The sequence below is a fragment of the Pongo pygmaeus genome, chromosome 10 (genome assembly GCF_028885625.2).
Source record: "Pongo pygmaeus isolate AG05252 chromosome 10, NHGRI_mPonPyg2-v2.0_pri, whole genome shotgun sequence".
NCBI classification, from domain to species: Eukaryota; Metazoa; Chordata; class Mammalia; order Primates; family Hominidae; genus Pongo; species Pongo pygmaeus.
The window spans coordinates 41696952-41723178 of NC_072383.2; the positions used below are offsets into that span (position 1 = coordinate 41696952).

Consider the following 26227-nt stretch of genomic DNA (forward strand, 5'->3'; position numbering starts at 1 on the left):
ATTAAAAAAAGATACTACATAATGAACATGTAACAATTTTAAACTTGTATATACCATGTAACATACTTTCAAAATTTTTAAAGAATAAATTAGGCTGGATGTGGTAGCTCGTGCCTGTAATCTCAACTACCAGGGAGGCTGAGGCAGTAGGATCACTTGAGGCCAGGAGTTCAAGACCAGCCTGTGTAACATAGCAAGACCCTGTCTCTAAAATAAATAAATAAATAAATAAATAATTAACTGGGCATGGTGACACACACTTGTAGTCCAAGCTACTTGGAAGGCTTAGGCAGAAGAATTGCTGGAGCCCAGGAATTCGAGGCTGCAGTGAGCTATGATTTGTGCCACTGCACTCCAGCCTGGGCAACAGAGCAAACCTATGTCTCTTAAAAAAAAACAAGAAAAGAAAGAATAAGTTGACAGAATTTGCTAATTGTTAAATCCACCATCATAGTGCTTATGGTGGAAAAGAAAAAGCACTGAAGATGTAAGCATTAAGCATTAAGAATTTAGAAAAACAAAAGAACAGGTAAATCAGTCAAAAATATATTAGGAAGCAAATAAAGATATGAGCAGAATTAATAAAAATAAAGGTACTATATAGAGGATCGAAATATACAAAATTTGTTATCTGAAAGGCTAATAAAACTAACAAATATAAGATTAATCAAGATTAAATGAGTACAAATAAACCATGTGAAAAAAATAAACTATCAACAGATGCAGCAGAGATCAAAGATGTAACCAATGATTCAATATAGAAAAATATCAGAAAAGTAAAATGAAAATATCTTGGATATGTAATTACATCGGATATATTAACAAAACAACAGAAAATGAAATGGTTTGACTAAAACAATTTTACTTGGTGTAATCTTAAAAATATGTTCTAAAGCCGATATTTCACTTATATTTAAAATAAAAATATTTGGCTTTATTTTTAGACACTGAATGCTAAGTAGGATTTCTTTTTACAAAGGTACACATTTAGGTCATTGCTTTTAAATTTCTAAGTTTTCTATTATGAATATCACTGAAACACTCATCCCGTAACATTATAATTATATTTGCTTTCAAGCAACAATAAAATATAGAAACAATGCTTACTCAAACTTAGAAACCATGTTACTGGATAGTTCCCTTACTTCTTAATCTTTCAGATTCTGAAAATGGTTATGGTTATGTCAGATGGTTGAGTTACCAGTCTTTTCTTGGACTTGCCATTTCCTAACATTAGAAACAAACATCAAGCCTATAGTTATCTTCCGCACATTAGCCTACAGTTTTGGGTTTGTCACCCTATAGAGCTGGCTGAACCATTTTGATAAGTGGTATTATGCAAACAATATGGCAGCCTACCTAGTGGTGCAGGACCTGGGAGACTGAGCTAACTCTTTTGGCTCCATCATTAGGGATAGCATGTAGTAGGCATTTCATTTAGAAAACTGGAATGCTGAGGATCTTTAAGATGAGATTTATTTTCCCTTTGAGAAAATATTTGCTTTTTTGTGTGTTCCAAGGGCTCCTTTGTGGATAATATTTTTTATGATCACATTTCTGAAAACATCCTTTATTTTTCTTTCTATTAGCTCTCCATCCCTGTATGTATTTTCAGAGCCATTATATTATGGTATATTGTACTTAATTACTTCTCTAGTAATGATCAGTTATCCATGTTAACAAAGCAGAGAAGGTATGCATCCTGAAAGCTACTCATTCTTTCAGGCAAAAATAAATGCTCAATCGTATAATATTGGGCTAATATTGTTTGATAATTTAGCCACCCATAAGGAATGGCATGCTAGAAGATGGTGTAAATATTTTTTTTTCTGCTGGCTTCTTGCTCAGCAAAACCAGTGATCATTCTCATTTTTTCCATTTATTCTAAATTACAGTTCAATGTGGTGGAAAGCAAATCGTACTGGGGCACATCATATTTATTTTGTATTTGTTAACACACTTTTTGAAACTCTGCAGAACTTGCCTGGAAAGGTACTTTTTGATTGTGTATATTTCTGTATTCAGATGATTCAGGTGTCTTTCTCTAAATGCTTCTTTATTCTGAGACATGCCCAATTTCCTTACTTAATAATAAAACAGTCCATCACTCATTGTAAATCAGTAGGGATCCAGCAATAAGGTGCAATACATCATAAAAGCAGGGCAGGCTATCATTGAGATAATAAGCAGATGCATTAATATTCATGCATTATGAAATCCTGGTTGTGCCTCTAAAAAGCTGTAGAATACATTCCAGGTTTAATGTTCACCAGTAGATGTTTGCCAGTGATTTTAAGATACTTCTTGTGGCAATTTATTCAAGGCATCACTAGGTGATTAAGGAAACTTTCATCTGCAGTTTCCATTCACTTAACTGTATACTCAGGTAATGTTCCTTAGTAAGTATGCATAATCCTTTCTGGTTAGCCTTTGGGTTGTTCTTTGTCTCAGTTGGAAGTGATGTTGTGTAAGACGGGTCATATACGTATGTCTGTGTATGTGATGTGCTGTGTATGGTTAGAATAGGAAGGGCAGCAAAAGGGGGGTAAGACTACATACATACATCCTATATAGTACAGTATTTACATAGTGTCAAAGACATGAAATTTAGACTTTGTTTCCATCTCAGAGTAATTTAAGCGCATGCATAAGAAAATAATGCTATGCTACAGTGGATGCAAAATTACCAACAAAGCAGGGCCACCACAGAGGATGCTTGTATTGCCTATTCCATAAGAAAAGTTAGGACCTCAAATAATAAATTAGAAAAATTAACCAGAAACTCTTTACCTGTCATAATGATGTTGGGTTTATTACTGTTGTTAACATTTTGTATACATAGGATGGACACACACCCAAAATTCATTCAGATGTTGGGACCAGTGATGTCAGACTTACCCCAAGAGGATATAAAAAGATTTATTTCATAAGTAGTGAGGCTTTCTGGGGAGAGCATGGAGGCTCCCAGGCAAATCTGAAAATAACTTGAGCCAGGGCCAAGAAAGGAACCTGGTTTGGAATTTTTATGGTGTACTTGGAGTGAAACCAGGGTGAGAGTTTCCATACATGGTTTAAACTTCCTGCTGGTACCAAAGGAAGGGGCACCATAGTTTTCTTATCAGTTTTCTCAAGTGTCAGGCAGAAAGGGAAGAAGGAGGGGTGAGGCTTAAACGTTGTAAGCAATCAAACATCAAAAAAATGGAGTCATTTTTCATACTACAGTTATGATGATGTTGGGAGAAACTTTGGGAAATATGACTGTAGTGTACTTAGGACTTTATATCAATATGCTTAGAAGCAGAGAAGTAAAATGAACAACTTGAAGAAATACTGGAGCCCTGTTGTTCACCTCACCTCCTCTCCAATTTAAATTCTGACATTTTCTGGTTGGTAACCAGTGTCTCATCACTCCTAGTCAGTGCTCATGTCCTTCATCATGATGAAGAGTCTTTCCTCTTGGCCTGTGTATGTGAAGATGTTCTCATTTTGATGTTGGCTTTGGCTATTGGTAAATCAGTATATCCTGAACCATATTCCATGGGCAGTAAAAGTTCTGAAACATTAGATCTGCTTTTACAAATTAAAAGAAATTCATTATCTTTCCATCCTGTCACTGAATGAACCACCATAGGGAATTTCAAAGCATATGTTAAATTATGGGTTTTCTTAATATTGAAAGCTTGGCATTAATTGGCTATACATACTGAGAAAGTGCCAAATGCTTGCTTATAATTTCACCTAAAGTATTGTTCTTGATGTGAACCAGTATATGACCACAATATACTGACCAATATATGACCACATTTTCCTCAATGAAATTGAATAAAATGATATCAACCAAGTCAGGAAAAGAATATTTCAGTGATGGGGAAATTCTTCCCTAATTGTCTCAATTGACTTTCTTAGTTGCACAAGGAACTAAAAGAATGTTGGCCATGATAACAATTATACCAGGACCTTTATTGAAGTATTTAAAAGATAATTAAGGAAATCTATGAAAATCCTGTTTCTAGTGGCGTATTTTGCTGTAATTTTCATGAGATGGGAGACACTACCAATGTGGGACTATGGTATTACTATTATCTTCAAGAGAAGAGATGAAAAATCTACCTACTAAATGCTGTTAAAGAATACTTAGCAGCCGGGCATGGTGGCTCACGCCTGTAATACCAGCACATTGGGAGGCCAAGGCGGGTGGATCACCTGAGGTCAGGAGTTCGAGACCAGCCTGGTCAACATGGTGAAATCCCACCTCTACTAAAAATACAAAAATCAGCGGGGTGTGGTGGCACACACCTGTAATCCCAGCTACACGGGAGGCTGAGAGAGGAGAATCGGCTTGAACCCTGGAGGTGGAGGTTGCAGTGAGCCAAGATCGTGCCACTGCACTCTGGCCTGGGCATTACAGTGAGACTTCATCTCAAAAAACACACAAACAAACAAAAAAACAAAAAAGAAACAAAAAAAAACCCTTAGCATTCCATTTATGAAACACTTTTCATGTTTCATTTATGTCATAAAAATAGGTAGTCAGATAAACCCAATGTTTAGTTTACCACATATACTGAATATTAAACAAAACGTTTCTTCAAAATTATCTCTCAAAAGAGCTGAAACGGTTTTATGTTCAAACTCCTACAGAATCTCCTATTACATTTATTTTATTTTGAACAAAGTTGTATTTGGGGAAGACATTAATAGAAAACATTGTTAATTAAAAACTGACTTTAAATGTTATTTAGGTCATCTGATGGATACTGTTAAAAAAGGAAACAAGCCTCTCATGGAAATACTAATTATTTTGGGTGATATATGCTCAAATTCGCCAAAAATTTGTGTTATTGTAAATGGGCCTCTTAGAAATCACTTTAAATAACAATTCAGAAATTTTGTTTTAAAATAGAGAAGTTTTGGCAATCAACCTAAAGAACACAGAGAACAGGAATCAAGACTAAGTGACATATCTAACTCTGAATCAGTCTGTAATGGAGGGTTCCCAAATGCAGTGACGGTCAACTATGTTTCAAGACAATGAAAAGAGGAAACATGATGGTTACTGATCAAAGGCAAAGTTGGTAAAGGATAGTTCTTCAACACAGGTGCCAGACTCTAAAAGCCCTGGCACAATGCGGGTAGAGTGTGCTGGCTGAGTGGGTCCTGCCACGCCTCAACATGAGCCTCTTGGATACAGAAAGTCTGGAAAAAAATCACATCATTCAGATGTCAATCAGTCCCAAAGGAACTAGTGTGAGAATTTTGTCACCAAGAAGAAAAAGGAAGAAAATAATAGGAAAATCCAGCAGAAGTTGGAAGAGTCCTCCACCAGAAAATGCTACCAAGGACCAGAGGAAAATGGTGACCAAACATATTATATTGAATTTTTTTTAAATTAGGGAAGTAATTGCCTTTTAAAATGAGGTTTCAAAGCAATGAGGTTTCAAAGCAATGGCATAAGAATTCAGAGAGGATAATGTGAGACAATAGAAGATGAAACAAGAGATGGTGGACTCAGGAAAGAAACATGGCAGAAAGAAAATTAGATAAATAAAGGTCAAATTGAAATCTCTACAAATATTACTTGACACACTCCAAAATCCTCAGTATAGATCCTAACTCAATGAGCAAAATTGAAAGGTAATAAGGAATGTAGACATAGAGGACAGAGAAAACCAGCATATACATAATTGTTGTCCCTAAAAAATATAACTAAAGTAATGGAAAATAAAAGTCTTGGATTAGGATAATATTCCAAAAAGACTGAACAGAACAAAGGAAAACTTTGTTCAATCTAAGATGACGAATTCTTAGATTGAAAGGGTAAATCATGCCTAGAAAATTGACACAAGTCAGTAAACTTAGCAAAATTATTCTACTCAAACTATAAAAAGAATACTTTATGAAACTAATTTACCTGGAAAGATGGAAAAAAATAATTTCAGGTTCAGTTTTCTCACTTCTTAGCATCAACAATGTTAAGGCAATAAAGGAATGCCTCCAGTTTCTTAGGGAAAAAATGTGACCCAATAATTTTAAACTCAGCCTAATTATTGGCCAAGTATTTTAAAAATAAACAGGTTGGTTGTAGGCTATATCGTTGTCTTACCAATTTAGTTTTAGGGTCAAGTTTAAAAGAAATACATAACATCCAATTATAAAGCAGAATGTAGAAATATTCCCAAACCCTAAGAACATAAAAATTAAATATACTGTAAGAAAGTAAAATATTTTTATTTTCTCATTTTTTATAGATGAGGGGAGAAGATATCATTAAAGATGATAAGTAAAATAGGAATATAAGATATTCAAAGAGTTAAATATGTTGATAGGAAAAATAATAAAATAGGGTAGTGAAAGGGAAGAAGACAAAAGGGGAGGAAGCAGAAATAAAATTTTCTTGTCCATGCTCATAGTAGGGAGTAAGTAAAATCTAAACAAATAGAAAATATTAATATATGCCTAAATAAAGTCTAATTATAAAGATAATAATTAGAACAAAATAGAAACCTTTCATATTTTAGAAGAATGCACATAAAAAGCTATGATGGTTCTTTGATGCCTAGTTTGTTTATTTTTAATGTGAAGGCATGTTGAATTTTATCAAAAGCTATTTCTGCATCTATTAAGATGATCATGTGGTACCTGTTTTTAATTCTGTTCATGTGTTCCAGTAAATGGATCATATTTATTGATTAGCATATAATGAACCAAACTTGCATCCTAGGAATAAAGCCTACTTGATTGTGGCGGATTAGCTTTTTGATATTCTGCTGGATTTGTTTGCTAGTATTTTGTTGAAGATGTTTGTGTGTATGTTCATCAGGGATACTGGCCTGCAGTTTTCTTTTTTCACTGTGAATCTTCAAGGTTTTGGTGTCACAATGATGCTGGCCTCACAGAATGAGTTATGGAGATATTCCTCTTCCTTGATTTTTGGAATAATTTCAGTAGGATTGGTACTAGCTCTTCTTGTATGTCTGATAGAATTTGGCTGTGAATCCATCTGGTCCAGGACTCTTTTGGAAGTGGTAGCATTTTTTTTTTTTTTTTTAGATGGAGTTTTACTGTGTCACCCAGGCTAGAGTGCAGTGTCGCCATCTCCGCTCACTGCAACCTCTGCCTCCAGGGTTCAAGCAATTCTCCTGCCTCAGCCTCCCGAGTAACTGAGATTGCAGGTGTGTACCACCACGCCTGGATTTTTTTCTTTTTCATATTTTTAGTAGAGACAGGGTTTTGGTATGGTGGCCACGCTTGTCTCAAACTTTTGATCTCAGGTGATCTGACCATCTTGGCCTCCCAAAGTGCTGGGATTACAGGGGTGAGCCACCACACATGGCCTTTGTTGTTGTTGTTACTGATTTGATGTTGAAATTTGTTTTGGTCTTTTCAGGATTTCAGTTTCTTCCCGGTTCAATCTTGGGAAGTTATATGTTTCCAGGAATTTATCCGTTTCTTCAAGTGTTTCTAATTTTTATACATAGAAATGCTTACAACAGTCTGTAAGGTTTTTCTGTATTTCTGTGGGGTCAGTGATAATGTCCCTTTTGTCATTTCTAATTGTGTTGATTTAAATCTCTCTTTTTAACTTAATCTGGGTAGCACTCTATCAATCTTGTTTACTCTCTTGAAGAACCAACTTTTTGTTTCGTTCATCTTCTGTATGAATTTTCATGTCTCAAATTTGTTCATTACAGCTCTGGTTTTGGTTACTTCATTTCTTCTGCTAGCTTTGGGATTGGTTTGCTCTTGTTTTTCTAGTCCTCTAGGTGTGATGTTAGGTTGTTAATCTGAGATCCTTTTAACTTGATGTAGGTGATTAGCACTATGAAATTTCCAGTTAACACTGCTTTAGTTTTGTCCTAGAGATTCTGGTATGCTCTTTCTTTGTCTTCATCTGTTTCATAGAACTTTTTATTTGTGCCTTAATTTCATTCTGTACCCAAATGTCATTCAGGAGCAGATTGTTTAAGTTTCATTTAATTCTATGGTTTTGATACGTCTTCTTGATATTGATTTCTATTTGTATAATGTTGTGGTTTGAGAGTGTAGTTGGTATGATTTTTCTTTTTTTGAATTTGTTGAGAATAGCTTTATGGCCAAGCATATGGTTGATATTAGAGTATGTGTCATGTGCAGCTGAGAATAATGTATATTCTGTAATAAGAGCCATCTATGGCAAACCCACAGCTAACTTCATGCTTAAGGGGCAAAATGTGGATGCATTCCCCCTGAGAACCAGAACAAGACGAGGATACCCACTCTCACGACTGCTATTCAAAATAGTACTGGAATTCCTAGCCAAAGCAATCAGTGGAGAGAAAGAAATGAAAGACACCCAAATAGGAAGAGAGGAAGTCAAATTCTCTCTCTTCACAGACAATATGATTCTATACTTAGAAAATCCTAAAAGGCTCCTAAACTGATAAACAACTTCTGTAAAGTTTCAGGATACAAAATCAGTGTACAAAAATCAGCAGCATTTCTGTATGTCAATAATGTCCAAGCTGAGAGCCAAATCGAGAACACAATCTCATTCACAATAGCCTCAAAAAGAAAAAAATACATAGGAATACAGCTAACCAGGCAGGTGGAAGATGTATCTACAATGAGAATTAGAAAACACTTTTGAAAGAAATCAGAGATGACACAAATGAGTGGATAAACATTCTATGTTCATGAATAGGAAGAATCAATATTATTAAAATTGCCATATTTTCTGCAGCAATTTACAGATTCAGTGCTATTTCTACCATTTTTCACAGAATTACCCATAGTCTATTCTAAAATTCGTACAGAACAGTAAAAGAGCCCAAATAGCCAAAGCAATCCTAAGCAAACAGCACAAAATCAGAGGCATCACACTACGTGACTTCAAACTACACTACAAATCTACTGTAACCAAAACAGCATATTGGCACAAAAACGAATACAGAGACCAATGGAACCGGTTAGGGAACCCAGAAATAAAACCATACACCTACAACCATCTGATCTTCAACAAAGTTGATAATAACAAACAATGGGGAAGGGACTCCCTATTCAATAAATCGTGCTGGGATAACTGGCTAGCCATATGCAGAAGAATGAAACTGGCCCCTTCCTTTCACCATATACAAAAACCAACTCAGGATGGATTAAAGACTTAAATGTAAGATCTAAAACTATAAAAACCCTAGAAGAGGTTGGAGGAGCCAAGATGGCCAAATAGGAACAGCTCCGGTCTACAGCTCCCAGCGTGAGTGACACAGAAGACGGGTGATCTCTGCATTTCCATCTGAGGTACCCTGTTCATCTCACTAGGGAGTGCCAGACAGTGGGCGCAGGTCAGTGGGTGAGTGCACCGTGCGCCAGCCGAAGCAGGGGCAAGGCATTGCCTCACTCGGGAAGCACAAGCGGTCAGGGAGTTCCCTTTCCAGGGGTGACAGACGGCACCTGGAAAATCGGGCCACTCCCACCCGAATACTGTGCTTTTCCGACGGGCCTAGGAAACGGTGCACCAGGAGATTATAGCCCGCACCTGGCTCAGAGGATCCTACGCCCATGGAGTCTCGCTGATTGCTAGCACAGCAGTCTGAGATCAAACAGCAAGGCGGCAGCGAGGCTGGGGGAGGGGCGCCCACCATTGCCAAGGCTCACTTAGGTAAACAAAGCAGCCTGGAAGCTCGAACTGGGTGGAGCCCACCACAGCTCAAGGAGGCCTGCCTGCCTCTGTAGGCTCCACCTCTGGGGGCAGGGCACAGACAAACAAAAAGACAGCAGTAACCTCTGCAGACTTAAATGTCCCTGTCTGACAGCTTTGAGGAGAGCAGTGGTTCTCCCAACACGCAGCTGGAGATCTGAGGACGGGCAGACTGCCTCCTCAAGTGGGTCCCTGACCCCTGACCCCCGAGCAGCCTAACTGGGAGGCACCCCCCAGCAGGGGCAGACTGACACCTCACACGGCCGGCCAGGTACTCCAACAGACCTGCAGCTGAGGGTCCTGTCTGTTAGAAGGAAAACTAACAGAAAGGACATCCACACCAAAAACCCATCTGTACATCACCATCATCAAAGACCAAAAGTAGATAAAACCACAAAGATGGGGAAAAAACAGGGCAGAAAAACTGGAAACTCTAAAAAGCAGAGTACCTCTCCTCCTCCAAAGGAACGCAGTTCCTCACCAGCAACGGAACAAAGCTGGATGGAGAAGGACTTTGACGAGCTGAGAGAAGAAGGCTTCAGACGATCAAATTACTCCGAGCTACGGGAGGATATTCAAACCAAAGGCAAAGAAGTTGAAAACTTTGAAAAAAATTTAGAAGAATGTATAACTAGAATAACCAATACAGAGAAGTGCTTAAAGGAGCTGATGGAGCTGAAAACCAAGGCTCGAGAACTACGTGAAGAATGCAGAAGCCTCAGGAGCCGATGCGATCAAATGGAAGAAAGGGTATCAGCACTGGAAGATGAAATGAATGAAATGAAGCAAGAAGGGAAGTTTAGAGAAAAAAGAATAAAAAGAAACGAGCAAAGCCTCCAAGAAATGTGGGACTGTGTGAAAAGACCAAATCTACGTCTGATTGGTGTACCTGAAAGTGACGGGGAGAATGGAACCAAGCTGGAAAACACTCTGCAGGATATTATCCAGGAGAACTTCCCCAATCTAGCAAAGCAGGCGAACATTCAGATTCAGGAAACACAGAGAACGCCACAAAGATACTCCTCGAGAAGAGCAACTCCAAGACACATAATTGTCAGATTCACCAAAGTTGAAATGAAGGAAAAAATGTTAAGGGCAGCCAGAGAGAAAGGTCGGGTTACCATCAAAGGGAAGCCCATCAGACTAAGAGCGGATCTCTCGGCAGAAACCCTACAAGCCAGAAGAGAGTGGGGGCCAATATTCAACATTCTTAAAGAAAAGAATTTTCAACCCAGAATTTCATATCCAGCCAAACTAAGCTTCATAAGTGAAGGAGAAATAAAATCCTTTACAGACAAGCAAATGCTGAGAGATTTTGTCACCACTAGGCCTGCCCTAAAAGAGCTCCTGAAGGAAGCGCTAAACATGGAAAGGCACAACCGGTACCAGCCACTGCAAAATCATGCCAAAATGTAAAGACCATCGAGACTAGGAAGAGACTGCATCAACTAACGAGCAAAATAACCAGCTAACATCATAATGACAGGATCAAATTCACACATAACAATATTAACTTTAAATGTAAATGGACTAAATGCTCCAATTAAAAGACACAGACTGGCAAATTGGATAAAGAGTCAAGACCCATCAGTGTGCTGTATTCAGGAAACCCATCTCACATGCAGAGACACACATAGGCTCAAAATAAAAGGATGGAGGAAGATCTACCAAGCAGATGGAAAACAAAAAAAGGCAGGGGTTGCAATCCTAGTCTCTGATAAAACAGACTTTAAACCAACAAAGATCAAAAGAGACAAAGAAGGCCATTACATAATGGTAAAGGGATCAATTCAACAAGAAGAGCTAACTATCCTAAATGTATATGCACCCAATACAGGAGCACCCAGATTCATAAAGCAAGTCCTGAGTGACCTACAAAGAGACTTAGACTCCCACACATTAATAATGGGAGACTTTAACACCCCACTGTCAACATTAGACAGATCAACGAGACAGAAAGTCAACAAGGATACCCAGGAATTGAACTCAGCTCTACACCAAGCAGACCTAATAGACATCTACAGAACTCTCCACCCCAAATCAACAGAATATACATTTTTTTCAGCACCACACCACACCTATTCCAAAATTGGCCACATACTTGGAAGTAAAGCTCTCCTCAGCAAATGTAAAAGAACAGAAATTATAACAAACTATCTCTCAGATCACAGTGCAATCAAGCTAGAACTCAGGATTAAGAATCTCACTCAAAACCGCTCAACTACATGGAAACTGAACAACCTGCTCCTGAATGACTACTGGGTACATAACGAAATCAAGGCAGAAATAAAGATGTTCTTTGAAACCAACGAGAACAAAGACACAACATACCAGAATCTCTGGGACACATTCAAAGCAGTGTGTAGAGGGAAATTTATAGCACTAAATGCCCATAAGAGAAAGCAGGAAAGATCCAAAATTGACACCCTAACATCACAATTAAAAGAACCAGAAAAGCAAGAGCAAACACATTCAAAAGCTAGCAGAAGGCAAGAAATAACTGAAATCAGAGCAGAACTGAAGGACATAGAGACACAAAAAACCCTTCAAAAAATAAATGAATCCAGGAGCTGGTTTTTTGAAAGGATCAACAAAATTGATAGACCGCTAGCAAGATTAATAAAGAAAAAAAGAGAGAAGAATCAAATAGATGCAATAAAAAATGATAAAGGGGATATCACCACCGATCCCACAGAAATACAAACTACCATCAGAGAATACTACAAACACCTCTACGCAAATAAACTAGAAAATCTAGAAGAAATGGATAAATTCCTCGACACATACACCCTCCCAAGACTAAACCAGGAAGAAGTTGAATCTCTGAATAGACCAATAACAGGAGCTGAAATTGTGGCAATAATCAATAGCTTACCAACCAAAAAAAGTCCAGGACCAGATGGGTTCACAGCCGAATTCTACCAGAGGTACAAGGAGGAGCTGGTACCATTCCTTCTGAAACTATTCCAATCAATAGAAAAAGAGGGAATCCTCCCTAACTCATTTTATGAGGCCAGCATCATCCTGATACCAAAGCCGGGCAGAGACACAACCAAAAAAAGAGAATTTTAGACCAATATCCTTGATGAACATTGATGCAAAAATCCTCAATAAAATACTGGCAAACAGAATCCAGCAGCACATCAAAAAGCTTATCCACCATGATCAAGTGGGCTTCATCCCTGGGATGCAAGGCTGGTTCAATATACGCAAATCAATAAATGTAATCCAGCATATAAACAGAACCAAAGACAAAAACCACATGATTATCTCAATAGATGCAGAAAAGGCCTTTGACAAAATTCAACAACCCTTCATGCTAAAAACTCTCAATCAATTAGGTATTGATGGGACGTATCTCAAAATCATAAGAGCTATCTATGACAAACCCACAGCCAATATCATACTGAATGGGCAAAAACTGGAAGCATTCCCTTTGAAAACTGGCACAAGACAGGGATGCCCTCTCTCACCACTTCTATTCAACATAGTGTTGGAAGTTCTGGCCAGGGCAATTAGGCAGGAGAAGGAAATAAAGGGTATTCAATTAGGAAAAGAGGAAGTCAAATTGTCCCTGTTTGCAGACGACATGATTGTATATCTAGAAAAGCCCATTGTCTCAGCCCAAAATCTCCTTAAGCTGATAAGCAACTTCAGCAAAGTCTCAGGGTACAAAATCAATGTACAAAAATCACAAGCATTCTTATACACCAATAACAGACAAACAGAGAGCCAAATCATGAGTGAACTCCCATTCACAATTGCTTCAAAGAGAATAAAATACCTAGGAATCCAACTTACAAGGGACGTGAAGGACCTCTTCAAGGAGAACTACAAACCACTGCTCAAGGAAATAAAAGAGGATACAAACAAATGGAAGAACATTCCATGCTCATGGGTAGGAAGAATCAATATCGTGAAAATGGCCATACTGCCCAAGGTAATTTACAGATTCAATGCCATCCCCATCAAGCTACCAATGACTTTCTTCACAGAATTGGAAAAAACTACTTTAAAGTTCATATGGAACCAAAAAAGAGCCCACATCACCAAGTCAATCCTAAGCCAAAAGAACAAAGCTGGAGGCATCACACTACCTGACTTCAAACTATACTACAAGGCTACAGTAACCAAAACAGCATGGTACTGGTACCAAAACAGAGATATAGATCAATGGAACAGAACAGAGCCCTCAGAAATAATGCCACATATCTACAACTATCTGATCTTTGACAAACCTGAGAAAAACAAGAAATGGGGAAAGGATTCCCTATTTAATAATTGGTGCTGGGAAAACTGGCTAGCCATATGTAGAAAGCTGAAACTGGATCCCTTCCTTACACCTTATACAAAAATCAATTCAAGATGGATTAAAGACTTAAACGTTAGACCTAAAACCATAAAAACCCTAGAAGAAAACCTAGGCATTACCATTCAGGACATAGGCATGGGCAAGGACTTCATGACTAAAACACCAAAAGCAATGGCAACAAAAGCCAAAATTGACAAATGGGATCTAATTAAACTAAAGAGCTTCTGCACAGCAAAGGAAACTACCATCGGAGTGAACAGGCAACCTACAAAATGGGAGAAAATTTTCACAACCTACTCATCTGGCAAAGGGTAATATCCAGAATCTACAATGAACTGCAACAAATTTACAAGAAAAAAACAAACAACCCCATCAAAAAGTGGGCGAAGGACATGAACAGACACTTCTCAAAAGAAGACATTTATGCAGCCAAAAAACATAAAAAAATGCTCACCGTCACTGGCCATCAGAGAAATGCAAATCAAAACCACAATGAGATACCATCTCACACCAGTTAGAATGGCAATCAGTAAAAAGTCAGGAAACAACAGGTGCTGGAGAGGATGTGGAGAAATAGGAACACTTTTACACTGTTGGTGGGAGTGTAAACTAGTTCAACCCTTGTGGAAGTCAGTGTGGCAATTCCTCAGGGATCTAGAACTGGAAATTCCATTCGACCCAGCCATCCCATTGGTGGGTATATACCCAAAGGACTATAAATCATGCTGCTATAAAGACACATGCACATGTATGTTTATTGCAGCATTATTCACAATAGCAAAGACTTGGAACCAACCCAAGTGTCCAACAATGATAGACTGGATTAAGAAAATGTGGCACATATACACCATGGAATACTATGCAGCCATAAAAAATGATAAGTTCGTGTCCTTTGTAGGGACATGGATGAAATTGGAAATCATCATTCTCAGTAAACTATTGCAAGAACAAAAAACCAAACACCGCATATTCTCACTCATAGGTGCGAATTGAACAATGAGAACACATGGACACAGGAAGGGGAACATCACACTTCAGGGACTGTTGTGGGGTGGGGGGAGGGGGGAGGGATAGCATTGGGAGATATACCTAATGCTAGATGACGAGTTGGTGGGTGCAGTGCACCAGCATGGCACATGTATATATATGTAACTTACCTGCACATTGCGCACATGTACCATAAAACCTAAAGTATAATAATAACAATAATAATAATAATAATAAAATTTAAAAAAAAAAGAAAATCCTAGAAGAAAATATAGGAAACACCATTGTAAACATAGGCTTATGATGAAGTTCCCATAAGCAATTGCAACAAAAACAAAAATGGACACGTGGGACATAATTAAACTAAAGAACTTCTGCCCAGCAAAATAAACTATCAGTGGAGTAAATGAACAGCCTACATGATATGGTTTTGCTGTGTGCCCACCCAAATTTCACCTTGAATTGTAATAACCCTCACATGTCAAGGGAGGTGCCAGTGGAGATAATTAGTCATGGGGGCAGTTTCCCCCATACCGTTCTTGTGGTAGTGAATAAGACTCATGAGATCTGATGGTTTTATAAATGGGAGTTCCTCTGTACAAGCTCTCTTGTTTGTTACTATGTAAGTCATACTTTTGCTTCTCCTTTGCCTTCTGCCATGATTGTGAGACCTCCCCAGCCATGTGTAACTGTGAGTCCATTAAACCTCTTCCTTTATAAATTACCCAGTCTTGGGCATGTCTTTATTAGCAGTGTGAGAACAGATGAATACAATACAGAATAGGATAAAATATTTGCATAATATCCATCTGACAAAGGTCTGATAGCCAGAATTTATAGGGAACTTAAATAAATCAACAAGCAAGAAAACAAATATATAATCTCATTAAAAAATGGGCAAAGGACATGAACAGACACTTATCAAAGGAAGACATACACATGGCTAACAAGCATATGAAAAAAAAAAAGCTCAACATCACTAATCATTAGAGAAATGCAAATCAAACCACAACAAGATACCATCTCACACTAGTTAGAATGGCTATTAAAAAGAAAAAAAATGACAGATGCCAGCTAGGCTGCAGAGAAAAATGAATGTCTATACACTGCTGGTGGGAATGTAAATGAGTTCAGCCACTGTGAGAAGCAGTTTGGAGATTTCACAAAGAACTTAAAATAGATCTAATATTTGACCCACCAATCCCATTAATGGGCATATGCTGAGACCAGCTCTGTCGTGGAGACCCTAACTCAGTGAAGCTAGAGGAATTAAGACAAAGACACAGAAATAGAGTGCAAAGTGGGAATCACGGGGCTGACAGCCTTCAGAGCTGAGAGCCACGAACAAAGTTTGACCCACATATTTATTGACAGCAAGCCAATGATAAGCATTATTTCTTTTTATTTTATTTTATTTTGTTATTATTATTTTTTTATTATACTTTAAGTTCTAGGGTACATGTGCACAACATTAGATTAGCTAAAAGCATTCCTTATGGGAAACAAAGGGACAGGCTCTGCCTTGTTATCTGCAGCAGGAACATGTCCTTAAGGCATAGCTCGCTCATGCTATTGTTTGTGGTTTAGGAATGCCTTGAGCAGTTTTCTGCCCTGGGTGGGCCAGGTTTTCCTTGCCCTCATTCTGGTAAACCAACAACCTCCAGCGTGGGCATCATAACCATCATGAGCATGTCACAGTGCTGCAGAGATTTTGTTTATGGCCAGATTTGGGGGCCTGTTCCCAGCAGGCATATGCCTAAAGGATATAAATTGTTGTACCATAAAGACAAATGCACATGGATGTTTATTGCAGCACTATTCACAATAGCAAGATGTGGAATCAACCTAAATGCCTATCAGTGGTGGACTGGATAAAGAAAATATAGTACATAAATACCATCAAGTACTATGCAGCCATAAAAAATGATGAAATCATGTTCTTTGCAGCAACATGGATGCAGCTGGAGACCATTATCCTAAGCAAATTAATAAAGGAACAGAAAACCAAATACTGCATATTCTCACTTATAAGTGGGATCTAAACATTGATATATGGAGGCACAATGGTGGGAACAACAGACACAAGGGCCTACTTGAGTGGGGAGGGTGAGGACCAAAAACTTCCACCTATCAGATACTATGCTCACCACCTGAGTGATGAAATCACTTGTACAGCAAACCCCAGTGACACACAACCTACCCATGCAACAAACCTGCACATGTACTCCCTGAACCTAAAATAAAAGTCAAAAAAATTTTTAAAAAGGTATGATGGACAATTAAAGCAAGAAGAAACTATCTAAACAGCTTTGTATGTGCTAATATTGAATGAAGTCAGTATATTGTTAAGTAGAAATAAATAAAATGACATACTATCAAATAAAATTTTATCTATTATATTCATTAATATCCTTTATGTATATGCTTGTTTATTGATAGAATGACATTTGTTTATCTTAAATGATGCTCCACCAATTAGTGGCTACCTCAAGAGCAACACTACATAGCCATAGTTATTTTTCTATTTTGGCTTTGTATCCCTAATAAATCAATATTTTACATGAATATCACATGCTTAGCATACAACTATATCAAATATGACTTTAGATATAGTATATGTAGTACCTGCATGGGAATTAGCTTGTAATCAGGCTAAGAAGATAAGAATGGCAAAAGTAGAGAATCATACAGAATGTCAATTAATACTCAGTTTTGTCACACAAATATTTTATGAAGCCCTGTTAGATGACTGCAGCCTTCAGTGACCTCCTTCCCTCTGATTTTTAATAGCAATTATAGACTGTATCATAGTTTAACATTAAATTATGTCTTTGTCATTTTCTAATAGTTCAGTATATGATAGTCTTGTCTTTATAGAAAAGATTGATTGTCAAATCCTTTGACTCTAAATCCATTTGTGTGTTGTATTATTGATGTGAAGCAAAGTGATTGGATAGAAATCTCAGATACAAACAATAACACACCAATAATTATTATACCACCTGCTAATATACATATTTTGTGCTCATAAGTGATTAATAAGAAAACAAGGTGCAGAGAGGTTAATTACCTTGCCTTAAATTTAAAAAAAAAAAAACCTACTAAGAAATATATTTAGGGTTAGAACCCAGGCAGGCTGGCTCTGGAAATAGTGCACATAATGGTATAATAGATGTGTGACCTTGCTCTGTTATTTAACCTCATTGACTTCTCTTCCTCCATTGCTGAAAGGTGGAAAATAATGACTTACTTTACAAAGTTGCTGTGACTCTTAATAAGAAAAATCCATTAAGAGCTTTGTAATCCATGAAGCTGTATAGCAAATGTGAAGTATAACTCTCATCATTGCTATTTTCATGCTGTTGTTGCCTGGCATCATATAGGCTCACCTCAAAGGAAAGCAAAGATTTCACTTAGATTTCTGTAGAGATAATTTTTTTTTACAACCATTTACTGACTTTTAAACCTCAAAATGCATGTTTTTGCTCAGATTGCACAATATGTATTCTAAAATAAGTTATATTCTACTGAAAAAGATTATCTGACAAGCCATGATGCGGTGAGTGCCGTAATGAGGTTCTGAGTTCTATACAGAGACCTAGTAGAGAGGAAAAGGGAAGGGAAGGATTCTGAGACACAAAGAGTTAAGCACATTTCTCCCAGCATAGAAAGATTTGCAATTTCAAATTCTAATACCTGCCTGTGAGAGAGGTATTCACAGGTTTTGTGTATTTATGCTACACAGAAACCTCATGGCGTTGTCTTTAGTCTCCCTTTCTGGCATCTTTTCCCACAAAGACTGTCCTTGACCAACATCAGAAATGAATTTGATTTCTCTAATGCAGGAGATAATTGGATTTTTCTTTATGGAATGCATCCCTTTAATGACTGTCTCTGCTTCTGCCAATTTAGCTGCAAGTGACCTGACATTAATCTGATGATATGACTTAAAGAGTTCGAGCTGGAGGTGGCAAAAATCAGCTGCCTGGCATCAGAAAGATTTTTTTTTTTTTTTTTTTTTTTGCTTCATCTAACCATTTTCCTGAGAAAATCCTTTATCCTTGAATGTCATTTTTACAAAACATGCAGCTGTAGTAATTGGTCATACAGCCGCAGATTGTCTCCTTCTAGAAAATATAATAAGTATTTCCCAGAAAGTGCCCTGGAGAAAACATTGAAAATTGAATAAAACCCACCCAGTAATCATTCTGTTCCTTGGAAATATTTATTACCACGTTGATTCTTTCTGGAACAGGATAAATATTGCCTAAGAGAATTAATTAAATCTTTTAAAAGTCTGATGCAACAAGAAATATTTATTTACGTATTTATTCATGTAACCTTTAGATTTTGCTAAAATATTTGACACTAGACCTGTTATTAAAGAAGGTTATAAAGGAACGGTGGCTGAAATTGTTGTATTTGGAAAAAACAGCAATTTCTTCCTCAAGAGAAGTTATGATATAAAACTCTTTTTATACCTAAGAGTATGTGAGATTTAAATTTCTCTATTTTCACCTTTATTCTTTTTTTCCATTAACAATGTAATTCACTTGATTCATGGTTAATTTTTATTCTATCGTCTTCCCCTTACTCCTTTTGATAAGTATCATGAATCATTTTGATGGAAAATACAATCCATGGGCATTAGTTTGAGTGAGAAAATATAATTCTGTAATTTAAAAGGATCAAGAAGAAAATAAACAGTTGAAAAAATCATCGATGAACTAGTTTCTCTTTAAAAATAAGCAAAAAGTGTTTTCCTTTTTGAATTCTTAATATTAGTTGCATTCACATTTATATAGTGATTGACAGTTTAAAGAGAAATGAACTGAAAGTTTATATTAAAACCACACATGATTGTTGAAATCATTTTTGATTCAACAATGAAGCCACAAATTATTGTAGGCCCTATGTTAGATAAAGCCTGCATAAATTTGTAGTGTTACTCAGTGAAAGGGAATGGACTAACTTTGGTTCTCATCAACCAAGAGGATCTTGGGAACTCTATTCCTAGAAATGACATTGAGAAATAATATGAAGAATTAAAATCAGATCTTTCCTGGAAACTGGAATCCTTATCCACCATTCTGATCGTGTCACTTAAGTGAGCATGTGAAGCAGTGACATGCCGGTGAATGTTTCCAGAGACCATTTTGGATGACCCTGCTTGAGAATTGATGTGCCTTCCACAGGAAGTCCAGTACTATTGAAGGGGTCACTGATCTAAAAGGACTCCCACTGAATCACAATCTTTCATCATAAATGATTAAATTTCACCCATTTCAAGGCCACTGTTGAAAGCTATACTTAAATGCAATGATAAAGCTTTAAGCACAAGAGAAAAATTTATTTTAGTGGATGACGAAAATTCTCTCTTACTCAATGCAGTAAACCTCATTTCGTTTCTGTTTTCATAATTTTGAATCTGTCTTGTCTGGATTTGAACATTATTAATTAAAATCATAAGTAATGGAATAGTGTTCTCTTCTCTTGAAGGGAAGGCAGATTTTCTGGAAATGGGAAAAGTGTGCATGTGTATAACATACACACAAATTTATGTAACACTTTTTTAAAGGAAATTTATTCTCCATCCTCATTGGATTTTTAAAATACCTTTCTAATAGATTAACTATTTATAATACTTTGGGCTTCTGCTGAAACCATTAATATGTGATGTGGTAGATGAGCAATGTACTTTGTTAATGGATCTTTAAAAACAGGCATTTATATCTTAATTTATTTTATCATTTCTTCTTGAACAAGTATTTTGGTCTAGTATATAAAAATCCCTTTGACATTAGAAGGGATAGAAAGATCTTCACCGTCAAGGATTTCAATGCCTAATGAAGAGAGAAAAAAGCATATGAGTAAGTAAAAGAGAAGGTAGAAGGTGATACATGACATGAGAAGGATGGGTCAAGAACCACAAGTTTTCTATAAGTGGGAGAGAACAGTGAAGACATCACAATAGTAATATGACTTAGGCCTCAGAAGATGGGCAGAATCTGTGCAGGTGAGGAAAAGAGGAAGAACATTTTTAGATGAAGGCATAGAATTGTGGGTGAGAGAATGCTAGCTAATTAAAATAAATATGCTATAGAACTGGGTACGAGTACTTTACCACACATATAGTTGGAAGACGTAAGGAAGGAAAAGAGAAGATAATATTTTGATTAATGATATCACTAAAAATCTAGACATCAGGGAATGCTTGAGTTTTGGATTTAGACAAACTTTAAAAGAATATAGTATTTTATTTGTTACATATGCTTTGTTTCTATGGTACCATCTTATATCCGGTAATCTTAAAATTTAAAAAATTCTTAATATCTGACATGTTGAATGACTTTAAATGTGCTTATTCCCTATGTACAGTCAAAGAAACTATTAAAGTTTTTAATTGAATGAAGTATATCCTAATTTTTGTTTCTGCATATGTTATAATGTTAAAACGTGTACTTATTCTATTCTCAATAGAATGTAAATTATAGGCTTATAGTTAAATCTGATTTTAAGATTTCTGAAAGTGCTGAATAAGTTCCTTTCATTGCTTCAGGTCACTGATATGATGCTTCAGGACAAACCCTATCCTGACTGGGGAAAATCAGCAAGAGCTTTCTGGAAGAAAGGAAATGTTAGGATCACTTTATTCTGGTAGGAAATTGTTTCACTTATTTATTTCTGCCTTGCCTCATTCACTAAAGGACTTGAGTTGGGTGTAATTTTCCTTACAGATATAGAATTCTAACTAGCCGGACATTTTTGGTGGCTACTATGCTCCATTAAAACCATTATCCTAATTATTTTATGAATTAATTTCTTCTTACATATTGTGTATGTTCACATTTATAAAAGAGAAGTTTTGCTAATATAGTGATAGAATTAAGATTTGACCAGAGGTAAGTTCTTGACTCAGCAAAAACAAGCTGTAATTTTCATCAGTGAAATCTGATAGATGAAACTGTCTCCTATAAATACTAAATTGCCTAGTATATTTGACAGGATATGATTTTGCTCTGAGAAGTGATAAAGAAAAGGAACCTCTTTACAAATCACATCTTCTACATTGGCATTTCTTCTTTACGTAGTTTCCTTTAGCTCTGCAGCCCAATCTTTGCAATTAAAAAACAATCCATGTCTTATGGAACTTTGTTTTTTGTGAAGTCACCATTATTTATGTGTATGTGAACAAGTTCAAACAGAAAAGATAGGAATGGAGAGGCAGCAAGAAGGGCACTTTCACATGGCTGTGGGACACTCCCCAAGCACATGATTCTATGTGATATAATATACAGTTGAATAATTATATAATCCCAAGAAAAGTTATGTAAACTAACACTTATAAATGTTCTACAGTATTTCCCCCTTATCTATGGTTTTGCTTTCCCTGGTTTCAGTTACCCTTGGTCGACTGCAGTCTGAAAATATTAAATGGAATGTTCCAGAAATAAACCATACATACATTTTAAATTGTGTGCTGTTCTGAGTAGTGTGATGAAGCCTCATACCCTCTCGGGAGATCAGTCGTCTCTTTGTCTAGCGTCTATCCATGCTGTCGATGCTACCTGCCCTTTAGTTACTTAGTAGCTATCTCACTTGTCAGATCTATTGTTAAGGTAGTGCAGTGTTATGTCCAAGTGATCCTTATTTTAGTTAATGATGGCCCCAAAGCACAAGAGTATTGATGCTGGCAATTTGGGTTAAGCCGAAGAGAAGTGATGTGGCTTCCTTTAAGTGAGAAGGTGAAAGTTCTCTACTTAATAAGGAAAGAAAAATAATCATACACTGAGGTTAACATATCATATGCTGAGAAATATGGTAAGAATGGATCTTCTGTCCCTGCAATTGTAAAGAAGGAAAAATACGTTTGTGCATAGGATATATAGGGTTTAATACTATCCAGGACTTCAAGTATCCACTGGGGATCTTGGAATGTACGCCCGCCAGATAAGGGGGACTACTGTAATTGAGTATAGCTGGCTGTGGCATATATTATCCTGTATACCTGCCTTTTGAAACAGAAGAGAAAAAAATCTGTTTATTCTTGGATTTAATTCTGGCAGTTGATTTTTTTTTTTAAATGCAAAAGCTTCAAAAATCATAGTAACTAAGTACTTGAGGAAAATATACACTCTATGTTATCTTTTGTGCTTTAGTACTATCATTAAATGTTGCTGGAGATATATGACATTTTGAACTCAATTCTTAGCAGGTAAACAAAAGTGGATTTTCAATACTGTTAGGAAAATGAATATGATTTTTTAGATGTGTATTCACACCTCATCTTCATGGGTCACATGTGGCCTATGGCACTATTTAACCTCCATCTTTTTTCCTATTTGTAAACTTCCCATATAGCTTTTCTGAATAATATATAATCTAATGATTATAAGAAATATTTATTGATAGTATGTTTTGCTTGAGGCAGCAGGCCAAAGACTTTACATCCTGTATCTTTATTTAGTTAATCATGACAATCCCATAAGATAGGTGCTATTGTTATAGGCATAGGTCTCTGACTCCAGAGCCCTAGTTTATAATTATTACACTAGGACTACCTCTAGGAGAACAAAAGATACATCAGTGTGTAAATTTCCAAATGATTAATGTTAATTCTTGTTTAGGTAAGGTGCTAAAGAAGAACATACAGTTCTTGGGAGCCCTCTTCCCTACAAAATTCCCTACATGGGTTTTAAAAGTCAGAATTTGAAAGAAGGTAAACTAATATCAAATGTGTTTATAGATGGTCTCTCTTAAAACAATATTTATTTACTATGTTTACACGTTTCTTATTAGTGTACTGATACTATCTCACTCTATGTCCCCACCCAAATCTCATCTTGAATTGTAGTTCCCATAATCCCCACTTGTCATGGGAGGGACCCAGTGGGAGGTAATTGAATCGGGGGGGTCACCCCCTTGCTGTTCTCATGATAGTGAGTTCTCAAGAGATCTGATGGTTTTATAAGGGGCTTTTCCACATTTGTTTGGGACTTCTGTCTCCTGCTGCCACGTGAAGAAGGACGTGTTTGCTTCCCCTTCAGCTGTGATTGTAAGTTTTCTGACGCCTTCCCAGCCATGTGGAATGGTGGGTCATTTAAACCTCTTTTCTTTATAAATTACCCATTCTTGGGTATTTCTTCACAGCAGCATGAGAATGGAGTAATACATGTATCTTCAAAGGTAGCTGATTGATGACTGTTCTCTGCTAGTTATCAAGGTCACATGTATACTATTTGCAAGGGTAAGCCATGTATTCTATAGGCCCCTATGATTGTTGTCATTAGCTGTTCTTAATCATGATTGCTGTTTCAGAGGAGAGAAATCCATTAATATGATTTTTTTCTTTGAACATTATCACTCAGGTCTGTATATCGCCAATGTCTTACAAAGTTTTTTTTTAATTTTTTTATTTTCATTATTATTATTTTTTAGACAGAATCTCACTCTGTAGCCCAGGTTGGAGTGCAGTGGTGCAGTCTCGGCTCACTGCAGCCTCTGCCTCCCAGGTTCTAGTGATTCTCCTGCCTCAGCCTCCAGAGTAGCTGGGATTACAGGCACACACCACCACGCCCGGCTACTTTTTGTTTGTTTGTTTTTTGTTTTTGTATTTTTGGTAGAGACAGGGTTTTGCCATGTTGGCCAGGCTGGTCTCAAACTCCTGACCACAGGTGATCCACCTACTTTGGGCTCCCAAAGTGCTGGGATTACAGGTGTGAGCCACCACACCCGGCCTCAAATGGGTTTATTTTTAATATATGTGATAACATAGCCCAGTGGGTATTCTAAAACATAGTTTAAATCTTATAAAAATGATAATTTAATTAGTCACTGGCAAATAGATAATATTCTTAAATAGAGAGCAAACTAAAATTCACATTTTTTGTAGTTATTCTTTCTGTAAAATTATTAATAATTAGGCAATATATTAGAGAGATTGTTTTCACTGTTATATTTCAAAAGTAGTATTTCAAATCATTGCATAAAGTAACTGAAGAACAATTTAAATGCCACTTTAAAAATTTTTTCCATTTTATCCATTTCTATACATTTAGATTATCTTGACAATGATATTCATGGTTGTAAAAAAGGAAAAGCTGATGGAAAAAGTTGAATATAGAAATTATGTGGGAAGCAAAGAAATCTTCCTTTTTGTTCATACTTTTCACATAAAAGGGATTTAGCAAGTAAAAAGGGCATTTGGGGTTTTGTTTTGTTTTGTTTTTTTGGCCCTAGGAGATAAAATACAAAACTCATTGGCAAGGTTTTAGATTAAATAAAAGACAATATTTATATACTTTATGTCGCCCACTCAAAAATGGGTATTTTCTTTTGATTTTGCTTTAGTTAAGGAAAGAGATTAGTGTGAAAAAAAAGTATGGTGGAGAAAAAATTTTGCAAAGGAAATCTTTCTTAACTTGCAGTGTGACTATGCACGGCAGTTTGAGCAGCACAACATGTAATTTTGTTCTAGTAAACATATCTCTTACCTACTTGTAGCTGCTTTAACTCACAAACACCTGTCAGAAACTGAGTTCTTCCTTAATTTTCAGTGATAGGTGTCTCTACGTTGAAGAAAATGGTTCCTATTTCTTTCTGCAGTTGTGCAAAGATGAGGCTGCTGTAGCACCTGGGCTTTCATATTGCAAGGGAGCCTAAATAGTGGCAATATTTGAAAGGTGAAAAGGGAGGAATATTTATAGATCTCTTCCAAAGCCCTTTTCCTAGTCCTTTTGATAATTAAAAAGAGTAAAGATCTAAGAATCTAAATGCTATGTGAATGCCTTATGCTCTTCTATTTCTCAGAGGCGCTACCAACAACCATTTTCACTGACTTGTGTCTGAAGTAAAAGAACAGCTACATAAAGAACAAGTAATATGATATTCATGTTAGCTTCTATCCCCCTGATTTGTATACTCTCTAGAGACACAATTTGTATGCTTTTGAAGGGAAGAGTTTTAGGATGATATTTCCCAAAGGCTTAGCTCTTTTTTTTTTTTTTTTTTAAAAAAAAGACAAAATAGACTTCTATGATTAGTAGAGGAATTGGTGGAAGAAGGGATTGGGAGATGTAGTGGTCATTAGGGCTTCACAAATACTCCAGGTCTTCACCTTCCAGACACGTAAGAGGATTTCACCTTTCTCCCCCCTCTGATTACATGACTTGCCTTGATCAAGGCAAATGTGAATAAAATTAACATGTGCCATATCTAGGTGGAAATATTTAATATTCAATGAGATGCAATGA

General features: G+C 36.7%; 1 protein-coding gene across 3 annotated transcripts in view; it reads left to right on the top strand.

Annotated features, from left to right (window-relative positions):
* Positions 1–26227, top strand: part of TMEM117 (transmembrane protein 117) — a 561961-nt gene that overhangs the window by 353732 nt on the left and 182002 nt on the right. For all 3 annotated transcript variants that reach the window (XM_054443489.2, XM_054443491.2, XM_063672657.1), the window contains one exon: positions 21535–21632. In XM_054443489.2, the coding sequence (XP_054299464.1) occupies positions 21535–21632 (98 nt within the window). The remainder of the gene's footprint in view (positions 1–21534; positions 21633–26227) is intronic.